The sequence below is a fragment of the Tyto alba genome, unplaced genomic scaffold (genome assembly GCF_018691265.1).
Source record: "Tyto alba isolate M040663 unplaced genomic scaffold, T.alba_DEE_v4.0 Super-Scaffold_10, whole genome shotgun sequence".
NCBI classification, from domain to species: domain Eukaryota; kingdom Metazoa; phylum Chordata; class Aves; order Strigiformes; family Tytonidae; genus Tyto; species Tyto alba.
This window is the reverse complement of record NW_024881262.1, coordinates 17,818,015-17,831,438: the sequence shown is the minus strand read 5'-3', so window position 1 is coordinate 17,831,438 and position 13,424 is coordinate 17,818,015. Positions and strand designations below refer to the sequence as shown.

The following is a 13,424-nucleotide window of genomic DNA, read 5'->3' as shown; positions in this document are numbered from 1 at the left end:
CTTATACTTTTATGTTCCAAATAAAGGAAGGGAAGGGGAATGGAAGACAAATAATTGTAGGTTTTCTTTAATCTATTTCCATTTGCTCTTACATTATGAACATTTTCCCTGGCTGTCAATAATGAAAAATTGTAAATCAGAACTATTTTGAATAAAACCCGTAGTAACTTGCTTTAAGAGTTTTCCTGGCATGTACCAGTACTGATTGATACTGAAGCAATCCAGTTTCAGGCCTTCTCAATAAAAAACTGAACTTTAGTTGGTAAAGTGTTCTAACAAAACCCTGGGCATAAGAATCCTCATACGAACCCAAGCCTGCAAATTACTGTAAAAACCCAGTAAGAGATTCATTTCAGTTCATAAGGCACTTCCGATAACAACCATTATTCAGCAACTGCCACAGTAAACTCTTACATTCTCATTTTACATAAATGTTCTGAAGAGGTAATTTTGGCTTAATCTTGTGCCAGTTAAAAAATTTTAAAAAAAATAATTATATAAACATATACATATTTTTTCAAAAAAAATAAAGACTTTGTCTTGTATTTACCTGATCAGGTTCCAGTTGAATAGCCCTATCGTAACAGGCTGTCGCATCTCTTAACAAGCCAATACTTTCATGTTCAAGGATTTGTTCTTTGAGGGATGGTTCTGCTTTCCGAATTGCACTCACTCCAGCCACTCCATCTGGCTCATGCATAGCTGCATACAATTTCTTTATTCAAACAGAATTGGAAATAGACATTAAAACCAACTCTAAGACAACAAAAGAAGATATTTCATATATAACATGCTCAGAGTCATGCATCTTCTTGAAAATGGAGAGCAAACTACTCTGTAGGACTTATTGTCATTAAACTTTCATGGAAGACGTCAGTTTTGCTGGGCTACTTCCAAAGTTAAGCCCTACTTTTGCTTAGCATACTCATGATATGCTATAGAAAGAAAGAATAACACATCAAGTTACCTGAAACAATCTGTATGAAGAGCATAATATATATCCTATTATTATAGGATAAAATTGTATAAAATAAAGCTGTAGATTACAGGAAGTGGAAAAGCAACTTACTAGGTTATTAAAATTTGAAACATCACTGGGGAATATATACCATAAGGAACTACAAACAGGCTTATTCTACAGTTCAAAATACTTATTGGAAAGAATGTAAATAATTTTCAACACCTTGAGCATTAGCAATTTTTCTACTTTTGAATAAGCCACTTAGCTTTCCTTCAAATGTGTTTTGGCTTTTTTGTTGTTGTCGTTATAGTTGGCTGTGTTATCTCTGACAAAAGGCATGGAGTTAACTAAAAGCAATAAATGCTATACTTACAACAAAGATATGTTTAACTATTTTCAGGATTCTACAATCTTTTATTAGACACTAGAAAGCAACTCCTTCCTTTTCATATAAGGAGCATGCCAAGCAAGGGGAAGTACTAAATCTTGCTGAAAGACAGATTAAACTTGTATTTGCTAAATACAAGTTACTGAACACTCATATCCAACAGCAAGAGCCTGACTATATCTTTTTTTTTTTCCATTTCAAAGAAAAATTGACAAAGCTTTATTCATATGTCTATTTTCATTTTAAAACAAGTAAAAACCAAAAAGAACTTCAGAACCTGAAGAAATCCAAGATGCTCCTGAATATTTTGTTTCTTCTCTGTGATGAATGACTCAAAATGCATCACAGCCCTTGTGTAAGCCTTAGAGCGAAACGAAGCCACAGCTAGTGTATCCTGAGGTATGAGGTCGAGAAAACGTGTCACATTTTGATATTCTCCATGGTCCTCACTTGATGCTATAGAAAAAAGACATTTTAAGAAATCTGTCCACTGAGGTTTTATTTATAAGAACTACCTTAAGCATCAAAACTCAGTTAATTCATTTCACAATGCAGTGAGATAATGTGATTAATTTAAGGACTCATTTTTCTCTTCTATCAACAAAAATTTATGTAAAACAACCCTGGTGAACATACATCTTGCAAGACAGCATGGAATATGTTATTCCATACCTTTAGAATCTTTAAAAAACACCAAGAAATTAACATTTCATTCATTAATTTTGAATCTACATTTCTTACTACTGGCATTCAAAACAATTGCTTTAGGGTGGAAGGGGGTGTAAATCCCAATACAATTGTACAAAATCATAAAGCAGACTAACATTAGAGTAATATTGCATTTTTAAATGGTCATAATGTGAAGTGACAAACTTAAATACTTATTTGAATGTAAATGCTACTTTAAATAAAATGAGCATCACTCACGTTTTAGATCACCTCTGTCTTTGCTAGACTTGCCAGTACTTTTCTCAGCAATGAGTATTTGAAACTTATGTCTAGCCCACTGAGTGAGATGATCAAGCATGGAGAACACTGTCTGTGTGCTCAGCTGACATAGATCAGATGCACTGTCTTCAAGTCTCCTGGTAGACTGGTCATCGTGTTTCAGAACAGCCATAATCTCCATATAAACCTACACAAACATTAATATGATAAAAGTCAGAAGTGCCAAACAGGCATCAAAACAGTAGGAAATGGCAATTAACACAAAAATCGAACTAAAAGACTAGATATTTTAATTGTATATGTTAATAATTCTAGGCTTACAATCTTGAGAGGAAGAAATGGCAAAGTAGCAGTTGTTGTCAGGAGATCCCATACAGGGAGAAAGTTTTTGAAAAGCAAACCCTTGGATTCAGAATAACTATCACAATTACTGGAATTTTAGGTTTCAAGACACAGTGAATGCTACTACACTTAGGCTGCAAATACAATACTTCAGGGTTTGATAAAAGTCAAGTTATCTACTGGCTATCAGATCACAGATCTACTTTTGCTTGTATTTACTAAAATACCATGCTGAAAGACCTGTTTCCTGTTTGTTTTAGTCAATAGAATATGAGTTAACATACATAACAAATGCTTATTGTGGATGTACTTGTTCACACACGGAAAATCATCACACACCTCTACACCCCCACAATTTTAAAATACAGATATCTTAGCTGTCGTATTTCAATTTAATATAAAGTAAGTTATATTTTGAGTCTCTTCAACTTCTGCTAAAGCAAACTGAAGGAAAGCAGACTAGATAATCTTTTTGCTCCTATCCCTGCTTTGCTACAAGACATCTATGAATCCTGCTCTGCATGAACCTGGTAGCTAAATAGTTTTTCCACTTAAATTGTAAGTGTATGAAAGGGAGAGAAAAAATTATGTGTTTGAATTCTTGGAAGTATACAAGTTTAATTTATTCCCTGTTTGTGTTGCACTCTCTTCCTCTTTGTACCACTCCAGCTCTTGATGTTACTGCAGTCATAATTAACTGCACAATATCTCATCCTAGGCCCTACTGAAGAAATAGATGGAAATCCATGGAAAAGAAGTTCTACAAACCTGTATGAGTATATCCAAAACCCTAAAAGAAAATACATATTATTAATATAGGAAAAGGAGGAGGAGTTTAACACCTATAGAATTTGTTCGTGTAAATCTACAGTAACTCTGCAGAGCTGAACAGCTCTTACGAAGAACAGCTCCTGAACATTCCTAGTAGAGAACATAACATCTTACACATCTCACCTCTTGTTGATCCTCTTGACTGCATCCCAACAAAACATAGACAAGGATGTGTGGAAGCAGATAAATTGTCACTTTATAGTCATTCTTCATCATAATACTACAGCAATCGAAAACTTTTCTGGCAAGATCATGTCGTACCTATTTCCAGGAAAAGCATCATTACAGAAGTGCAAATGCCTTAACAACTAATAGGTTTCCTTTTTGTTAACAAATAAAATTATGTGATGGAATAGAATTTGTAAGATACCTGTCTACTACAGAAGGTTCATCAGACTTAAACCTGCAACAGGGATGCCAAATGGCAGCTGCTATTACATGTATCAATATCTGATACACAAAGCAATGATATATTTTGTGCTGATACCACAAAAACGCAGGGAATTATTTCTTACATGTTCCAATTTTCCATGTTTTCTACACCATTGTGAATTTGCACTGGCCATAAAAATAAAAACAACCTTAAGTCCAAGAGTCTACTACTGCACTCAGCCTCTCTTCTGCTCTTAAAAGCCTGTAAAATGTAGGAAATTATGAAGACTTGAAATTCTTCTCTATCTGAAATAGGAAGAGGACAGTGTAGCTACTGAGCTACTGTGATTAAATTAACTTCTTGAAGTGGTTGATTTAGATGTAAAATTTTCAGTGGGTCACTTACATGTTGGAAAGGGGAAAAGAAAGGAAGAAAGAGGCAAGTACTTTTTCTGTGCTAGGACTGTGGAGCTATGGGGAAATGAAAGAAATCTTTCAGAAACCGAGAAAGTAAATTTGAGGCTTCCCAGAAGCATTTCAGATACTTTTCAGTAGCACTTGTCAATGCCTTCAGCTAGCTATACAAGAGTCTTTGGATAAGGGCAAACTTCTTAGACTTTTGGCTTTCATGCTACCTGTGAAGCCTGGCTAAGAATCAACAATGCTGGGCAAGGGAAGGTGCATGGTTACCTTGATGATGCAAGAAGTATGTGCTTCAACAGGCCTACAGTGAATAGACATACTGCCCCATCCAGCCCTGACTTTCAGAAACCAAAATGTGGTTCAAGAACTGTCTTGTGCATACCAATATAGAGAGCAGACTTACTCTCCTACCTTTGTTATAAGATAACCTGCCCAAGTTGCCGACCATTCTGCAAAGTTATCGCCTAATTTGCTTAAGTAAATTGGCTTCTTCACTTTAGACCAATTTACAGCCTTTTGATAACTCTTGTACCTGTAATTTAAAAACATCCATTTAATGAAATTAACTTTTTTATTTAATATAGTCTAAAACAATAGCACATCATTAATTATGAAGTTCCCTACCTGGAGTTATATTAGGTTTCATCCTCTGAATATTTTAAAAAAGAATTAAGAAAGTATTTCAATGCCCAACATCTTTTTCCTAGAGCTTCTTAAAATGAAACATGAAATACAAACAACCTAACATGTTACCAGAATTTTTCAATACTTCAAAGTGGTGTTCAAATCAGTTGTAAGAAATGCAGTTGGATAAATATTTGAGTACTATGTTTTTGACAGACAAAACCCCGCACATATATGAAAGCCAAGAAAATCCAAAATTTTTTTTTTTCTAAGAAGGTAAAACTTATCAGAGATGACCATGAGTGTCTTCATGAGGAGATGGAAAGGAAAATGTTGATTATTTCCAATTAAGGTGCATACATAATTTGAAGTTTTCTTCACATTATTTTTAATCATTAATTCAACATAATGAAAAGTCCAATTAAAATCCAGTAAGCTCCTCCTACTTCTGTAAAGCATAGCAGTAAAGGGATATCAATGGGTTTGAGTTTGTACTCAAGTAAATTTTCAAGTATGAGCTTAGAATTTTACTTGTTCGATTTACAGCGGATTATATTAAAGAAGTGGAAATTCAGCTTTACATATAAAGACCTTATCTAAATTTTGCATATACACGTATCACTCTTCACAGGAGAGCAATAATCACAAAACCAAATGAAGTTATTGCCTGCCTGGAAAAAAACAAAGTTTTTAAAGCTGTTAAGAAGATAAATAGCTTAAGTTGTCATATACCGTGTATTTAAGTGAGGTTCCAAGATCTCCTGCACATGCTCAGGAAACCTCCTCCAAAGCCTGGAGCCTGGGCAGTCAGTGTTTGTCTCTCTACAGTCATAGATAGACAGTAACTCCTAAAAAGGCATGGTTCACATCACCAAGTTAGCACTGAAAATATTTCATGACCACAGTAGTAACAAAAACTGGTGTATATACATAAGTAATGAGATAGAAGTTACAGCATGCTTAATTCCAAAATTTTAACTGCAACATTTTCATCCAATATTGTTAATCCCCTATTACTATGCAGTTTTGATTTCAAGGAAGTATTGATTGCCCAGATTCTCCAGTTGGTGTTTGGACCACATTATCTTGTATCAGTCAATAAACCAGGACTGTTAGTCTGATTCCTCCTTGTGCATAAACTAATGCAATCTTCGCATTCCACTAACTACACGGGGCAACTTATTTTCTCCTGGAGCAAAGAACTGTCCTGAAGTTCTCACAAAGATATTAAACAACAACAAAAAAATAAAAATCCCAAGCAAACCAAAACAGAAAAAGACCCCAACCACCAAATCAGCTTGGAGTTGGCAAAGTAGCCCAGAAGAACAGAGTCTGAAAATAAGGGTAGGCTCCCTTTCAGCTGCTTCTTAAAAGTGTAAGTGTTAAACTCTTTGGAATACTCACTGCTTTTTACTTCTGCCTATGGAACCTGCACCATTTCTAAATCAGTCTCAGGATTATTCCTTGAATCCCTATGTATGAATTGTTAGTTACCTCTGAAACATCAGACGTCTCCTAAAATATCATGACACAGAAGGAAACAACAACCTTGACAAGTCCCCAGAATTCTAAGCGAGCACTGAGGAGTTCAAAAAATAAAAAATCACTACCCTGAATAACCTTGTAATTTAAAGATATATAGGATGAAGTTTCATATACGTAAATATGTACTTCACAATGTACATTTATATTGCATAATTTTAAGTTCAGTGTGATAGGAAATAATCTGTGAAGTAAAAATAGGATCTAACCACGTATCTTACCTGAATCGCATATGCTGCAGAATCCTGAGCACGGACATTATCAGCATAAGCAAGGAATGCTCTGGTCAGTTCCATTAATAATCCATAGGCAAAATTTGGATCCTCCACACCAGCCTCAATCACAAACATAATGCCAGTTTTATTAAAATGGAGTAATAGCTGTATCTTTAATCTCTGAATAATCACTTTGAAGCCTGACTCTAAATCATTTCAGATGAGAAAGCAAATATAGATTTTCAAAGGGTCTAAAGATGAGAGGTTCCATACTCCCAAGTACTTTTAAAAAACCCTTAATGTTAAACAAAACACTACAGCAGCACTTCTTACCACAAATGTAAAATGCTTCCCTTGAGTTTCACTTGTTGAAAAATCAAGCCTTCCAGGATCTATGGCTCCCAGTTCACCTAAACATTCTCCACAGAGTAGTCGGGCTTGAGAATTTGCATCTTGGCAGCCGATTAGAAGTACAGTTACCAACTGGGAGATGACTGGCTCCACAGTTTCACTGTCTGTTACGTACTTTATCAACTTTTCCTAGGAAGTTGAAAAATAAAGATGAATTATTCTACAACCATGTTTATGGTAAATCATCTTAGAGATTTTCCATCTGTAACTCACTCTTAGTTTGTATTTCATTTACCCATTACTTCAGGTTACTGATTCAAATATCGTTATTTTTTAACTATAGCCCAATTGCCCTAAATTGCTTGTTACCCCAAGAAGGACTAAATAAATGATAGTTTAATTAATAATACTGTCATGGCCAATATCGTATTTCATTATCATACACCTCTCTACTAACTTCATGTTGTCTGATCAAGAACCTCTCTTCTTTTCTACATTATCTTTTTCACCTGTTTTCTCTCTTCATGCATTCTAGTACTTCCTCTCAATTTCTTTCATGCAGCTGTTGTCATACCTTCTGGTTTCACTGACATATGTATCCTTATGATTTCCCATTTGTTGGCTATTTCTTCACTCTCAGTCCTACAAAGCCCAGGGTTTCAAATCTTTCATTCAATGCCTATCATTTTAATCAGATGACCTTTCGCCTTCATTTCAGCCCAGCTTTTATTCCCCAGTTCCACATTTAGTCCAAACACAGGAAAAAAAAAAAATTGTTTTAATAATGTGAAAATGTTTGCCATTGTTATGTTTAATGAAAACTGAAACCACAGCCAACGTAAGAGAGCCAATAGTTCCACAAGCTGTAGAACTAATTAAGTTCGATTTCCCTCAGTTGTTTTGCTATACTTCTAACTAAGCAAGACATGGCAGGATTTTCCCAACCTGATGTGCAAGAATTAATGCTTGAGCAGGAATGTATGCAATGATTGTTTGTTGTTTTAGCTAGGATATTTTTTTTATTTCTGATTGAAGAGTGTCCCAGAATCTTATAGCTACTAAGGTGACAGATTTTCTTCTTTTTTTAAAATAGGCCACATACACTGCCCTTGACTAATAACCACACAGATTTGTAAAGCAGCATCCTCAACTTAAACAAACTTATGAAATTTATTTGAATATTATCAATGGATTCAAATTTTTGAGGGTGGAAGGCAAAGAAAGAAGAGAAAAAAAAACCACTAAAAGATGTGAGGTAGTCACACACATGTTAATTCTTTCAGATATTACACTTGCACACAAAAATCGCTGGCTTCCATGTATTAGCCTCCTGATGCAAAAGCCATACACGTTCTAACAGAGAACAAGCCCACACAACAGATTGCTGAAACAGACATCTTAGATACATCTTTCCTCAGAGTTGAAAAAAAGGTAAGAAATGTACCACTAGCCTTGCTGAATCAGCATCACACAGATTTGGAGAATTTTAAGGTCTTCTTCCTAGGAGACACGATGAAAAACAATCCCTACTCCCCACTATATTAAGAACCAGCTAGCTTAATAAATTGAGGAAAATACCACTGTTCATACGAACGCCCAGTAACAGTAAGGATTTTCCAATTGTTGATCCAGGTGCTACTTTGATTTATTTTCAATTCTGTTGAAGGAAGTTTTCTATACCTGATTTCTATATAATGTTTCTTTCAGGCTGGTAAGTGCATGAATACGAACATCCACATTCTCATGCTGAATAGCTCTCATAGACAGCTGAAGTGTTGTCTGCAAGTCAGTGCTTTTGGAGGATTCCTGAACAAGAAATGACGTAAGAAGTTCAAGTGTAACAGGAACACAGTCAAGCAGCATCTCAAGGAACACAACTGAGAACACCTACTAAAAACTAACTTTCTGCCTACATTCTCACCTATATCCATATACTAGTCTTCCTGTTTATTTTTTCAAGTGTTTTCCTCAAAAAGTTGCTATACTGACACTTCTGTAACAGTGTAAATAACAATGATTAAATCAGAAGAAAATGCTTTGCTTTGGGCACCTCATTACCTAAAATAAAACTAATTTTTACTTTTGTTACCTAATTCCCACTAAATAATTGCTACTTCCCATCTGGGGGCAGCCTAACCATTCTGAGGGCAAGCAAAAGAAATGAACCACAGAGTACTCCTAACAGTAGACAAGCTTTGTTACCTTTAAAGAGAATACGGAAGAGGGATCAAATTACAAGTAGCTTCTCTTGTAACATAATCATTGCCATAGCTAATACTGCGGACTTCTAACCTTATAAGTCTCTTCAGTCTCAAAAAGATGAATTGCCTGTGTTCAGGAGATGCTACAGAAACGAGCATGTTAAACATGAGCATATTTTATTTACTCCTAAAGAAGAATCAGAACCTGCTTCAAAGCATTCTTGCGATACACAAGTTCTGTTTTATTGTGGAGGCAAATAAATACCATTTCCCCTTAACAATGATCTTGACATGTTTTCCTCCCTTGTCGCGAAGTCATTTGATGCACTAAAAATAAATCAAAAAGTAAAAGAAATCGTACCTTTCTGTATTCCTGAAGGACAACCTGAATTTCTTTGAGTTCTGGAAGATCAGGCAGAAAATATATTTCATGTAAAAAATCTCGTACTGCATCCCTAGTAGTTACAAAGAAAATATTGCAAAGAACATAGCAAACATTAGTTGGATCAGAAAAAACTTAAAAACCCATCAAAAGAAAGCAATGAAATGTAATAACTAGAAGAACAAAAGCCTGAAAAGCGCACACACACACAAAAATTTACTTTTTTCATCTAATTAAGTATAAATATTATACAATTTGTTTCTCTTGTTACTCAGCTAAACCACAGGTATTTCTCCTCTATGCTTTAAATTACTTTCTCTTTTAAAAACAATTATTTTCAAAGCTTTCAAAGTTGCCATTTCTCTCTACCAGGATTGGCTCTCCTTATTTTGGACACTGGACAAAGAGTAAGAATAATCCCACTTGGTGTGAATCCAGTTCCAGTTTTCCACATAAGAAATAACCCCACACAATCAAAAAAAGAATTCTGTGTTCCTAACTCGAAGGAATCTCTTTCAATTTTGCTACTATGGGCTTCTACAAGATCCTTATTATTCCTGTCACCTATTGTTTTGAATACTGTTGGTATGGTACAGTGCAAGAAAAATGAAAACCGAACAAAAGTAATCAAGATATCAACTATCACCGTAAAAAAAAAAAAAAAAGTCATAATATTAAGCTACAGAATCTAAAATGAAAAATAATAAAGACTCAACATTGTCTTCAAAAAGGTAGTCATGACTTTACCTATTCACTCTATCAGAGTTTGATTTTATTTTCAGTTGATGTGGTACTTGTGAAGAGGATGCATGACATCTTACTCAACATTAATTTCTGTGTACTTCATAATTACAGCTCTAATTATTTAAGGAAACAAATGAAGACTTAATTTCCTCCTTGTTTCCAACTCCTTACACTTCTCCCTAGCTTAGACCAAATGTTAGCAATCAGTTATTACACCTGTGTGACCTGTAGAGGAAAGTAATTTTCCATACCAGCAGAAAAAACAGAGAATTAGAAAATCTGGCTAGGGTAAGTGTTTGAATGGGGTGTAACTTGGCCACAGTTTTATCACATATTTTTATAAGGAAAATATAAAAATACCTCTCCAGATGAGTCTATCACTTGTCAAATTTCAAAAATCTCATTGCAATTTAGGAAAGTGGGAATTCTATAGAACAACATACTGTTTTGCAGAAAAACAAGTTGTCTCATTTCAGTGCTGGACAACTTTAATTTAGGGTTATCCTCATTCCTATTACAGAGTTTGATCCATATAACTCAAAATATTTTGTACAGTACCTGTTCTCAACTATGAGAAAGAAAAATACTGCTGTAGTTTCCTTTGGCTGGATATGTATAAGGGGTAATAACGCTACTATCACATGACTAAGCAAGGAACCAAGGTATGAATGGTCCAGACTTCGAACAAAACAATCCCAGGCTCTAAACAAGAAAAGACAACAAAACAATAGTAATCAATGATTCTTCTCTGCATAAGGACATTTTAGGCAAATCATGAGAAGCATTTTAAGTTATTTCAGCTCTGTGGTTTATATTATTGTCTAGAAAAAAACAAAACAGTGTATTCAAGGGCAGAAATAGTAGGTATGTTGCTGTTTGGGGTACACTATCAATTCACCTGCAACACAATTCTGGAAAGTCATCCTTGTATCTTAGAGCTGTTCTCAGTGTAGTCATCATCTTTACTCTTACCGAACTGATGTGTTTGGGACCCATAAGCTTCATTAAAGACATAAGACTGTTTAAAGCCTAGACATAGAGAAAAGTCATTTTAGTGTATTAGATCCTCAGTAAAACATATACAAGCCATATTTTCGAATAAAATCAGGCTACTCTGGCTTAAGAAATCATACTCTGTAAGACATTAAATTCAGTTTCATGTTTCAATAAAGGATTTGAGGGTTAGAGGAAAAGAGAATGAAAGGGAATCTCTAATGACAGTATTGTAACAAAAATGTCATTATTTACACTGTTGACAGATTGATGAGGGAAGAACTGTGGACACCAAAGGAGTTAATGGTTCTAAGAGTCTGCTATAAGAAATGGTTGACTATATATCCAAAGTTTTAGAAGTGACTGACAAAAGACAGAAGAGAAATAATGAGGTTCAGAAAAAGCAGGAGATACTTCAGTCACAGTAACACTGTACCAAACAAGGTAGTACAACGTCCAGTATGACAGATCAGTAACACAGGAAGAAATCTGAGCTTGAGGAAAGGTCATGGAAGGGGAGAGTCACCAAGAACAAAAAACAGAACAAGAAAAGGTAGAAACAACAGCAGATGCAACAGAAGAAATGCTATACAAATGAAGAAATTCAGAAAGCATGAAGACATGGGGCTATGAAAATGAGAGCATCTCGAGAATATCTGAGAAGCAAGAAGTTTGAAAGAACACCAGAGAAAATGCAGTACATCAATGTAAACATTACATACATTCTAGCACTGAAAAATTCCTTACAGAAATCATCTCCACTACCTCTGTGAAGTGGCTAAAAGGCCTGTCTTGTGGTTAGAAGTACTGCCTCCGCAGGGCATAATTTTCAGACTTTGTCTCAAGTTACGAGCTCTAATTCCTTTAAATGCTCTCTACGGTATATCTGAAAGGAGCTGTTCTGTGAGAAGCAAAACCAATAAAGCCCAGTTTCTCTTGGATTTGTATCTTATTTTCTTTAGCTTTGTCCTTTGGTGCCCTTACAACCCTGTTCTCTGCAGTAACTCCAGTTGTCACCCATACTCCCTCACTCTCCACTTTCACACATATAAAACACACATTTGGATTCCTCCTCTATAATTACAGAACAAAAAATTTTGAGCTTACACATAAGTCCTACCCACAATGAGACCACCAGTTTTCAACAATCATGTCGGAACCTTAGTATCTTTGAGACTTCAATGACAGTTGCATGATCACGAGTCAGTCTGGAATACTGAAACAGCTCTTGCTTATCCTTGTTTTAATATTCAAAACTAAGTTTACGCACCATTTTTTTATCCTCAATGCCAACACTGGAACTCAGTAACTGCATGTTAAAAAAGCCAGGATGCCAAGCAATTTAGGTTGCAGATAATCAGCCTGTGGAGGGAAAAGAAAAGACACAACAAGACCCCTACAAATAATCTCACTATTAACACATTCCTAAGCTTAAGAAATTAAAAAGCAAGTATGAAATGCTAACTCTAAAAGAAAAATTAGAAGAATATCAGATACATGCACTACTCCTCAAGAAATATCAGTGCTAATGAAAGACAACCCCATTAGACTGTGTTTTTTTTGTTTTGGTACGATTTAGGGGTTTGTGTGGGGGTGTGTGTGTGAGGGGGTGTCATTTGCTTGCTTGTTTTTTGGGTTTTTTTTTTTTTTTCATGCATACTTGGTATGTATCTCCATGTTATAGAAACACTTCATATGAAATGCTAGCCTTTCCTCTACTTGCCTCAAATAAGGAATGGTTCAGAGAATGTGAAATTGTCCTCACTCTCAGACTGAAGAAAAAAAATTATTCAACAAAACTGAATATGAATGTTTTGACGTCCTTACCATTTTCTCAGGTGATGTTATTTCTCTAGGTCCCTGATAGGGATCATCATGAGATGCGAATGAAGCCAATATTGACAAACCATTGAAGACTTGTTGATAGTGTTCTCCCATACGCAGCAATAATTCATTGTGCAGTCCCTGGTAGTCCTGTCTCAGCAAGCTGCCCAGTTCTATCTCGGTCTCATTCTATAATCAAATAGCAAGCAGAAGCCAAGTCTTCATTTCATCACAATGGAACTAGCATGCTGAGAGACAGGAGGCATTGGACTCTGGTTGATTT

The 13,424-nt window shown here is 35.3% G+C and overlaps 1 protein-coding gene across 1 annotated transcript in view; it reads right to left on the bottom strand.

Moving 5' to 3' along the window:
- The window catches only part of LOC104361573 (serine/threonine-protein kinase ATR), a 42,677-nt gene that overhangs the window by 15,793 nt on the left and 13,460 nt on the right, over positions 1–13,424 (bottom strand). Inside the window, 15 exon segments of the mRNA XM_033005492.2 lie at positions 551–715; positions 1,627–1,805; positions 2,277–2,484; positions 3,594–3,731; positions 4,677–4,797; positions 5,622–5,737; positions 6,653–6,766; positions 6,980–7,186; positions 8,678–8,803; positions 9,560–9,653; positions 10,883–11,026; positions 11,223–11,353; positions 12,588–12,643; positions 12,646–12,679; positions 13,145–13,330. Of these exon segments, the coding sequence (XP_032861383.2) occupies positions 551–715; positions 1,627–1,805; positions 2,277–2,484; positions 3,594–3,731; positions 4,677–4,797; positions 5,622–5,737; positions 6,653–6,766; positions 6,980–7,186; positions 8,678–8,803; positions 9,560–9,653; positions 10,883–11,026; positions 11,223–11,353; positions 12,588–12,643; positions 12,646–12,679; positions 13,145–13,330 (2,019 nt within the window).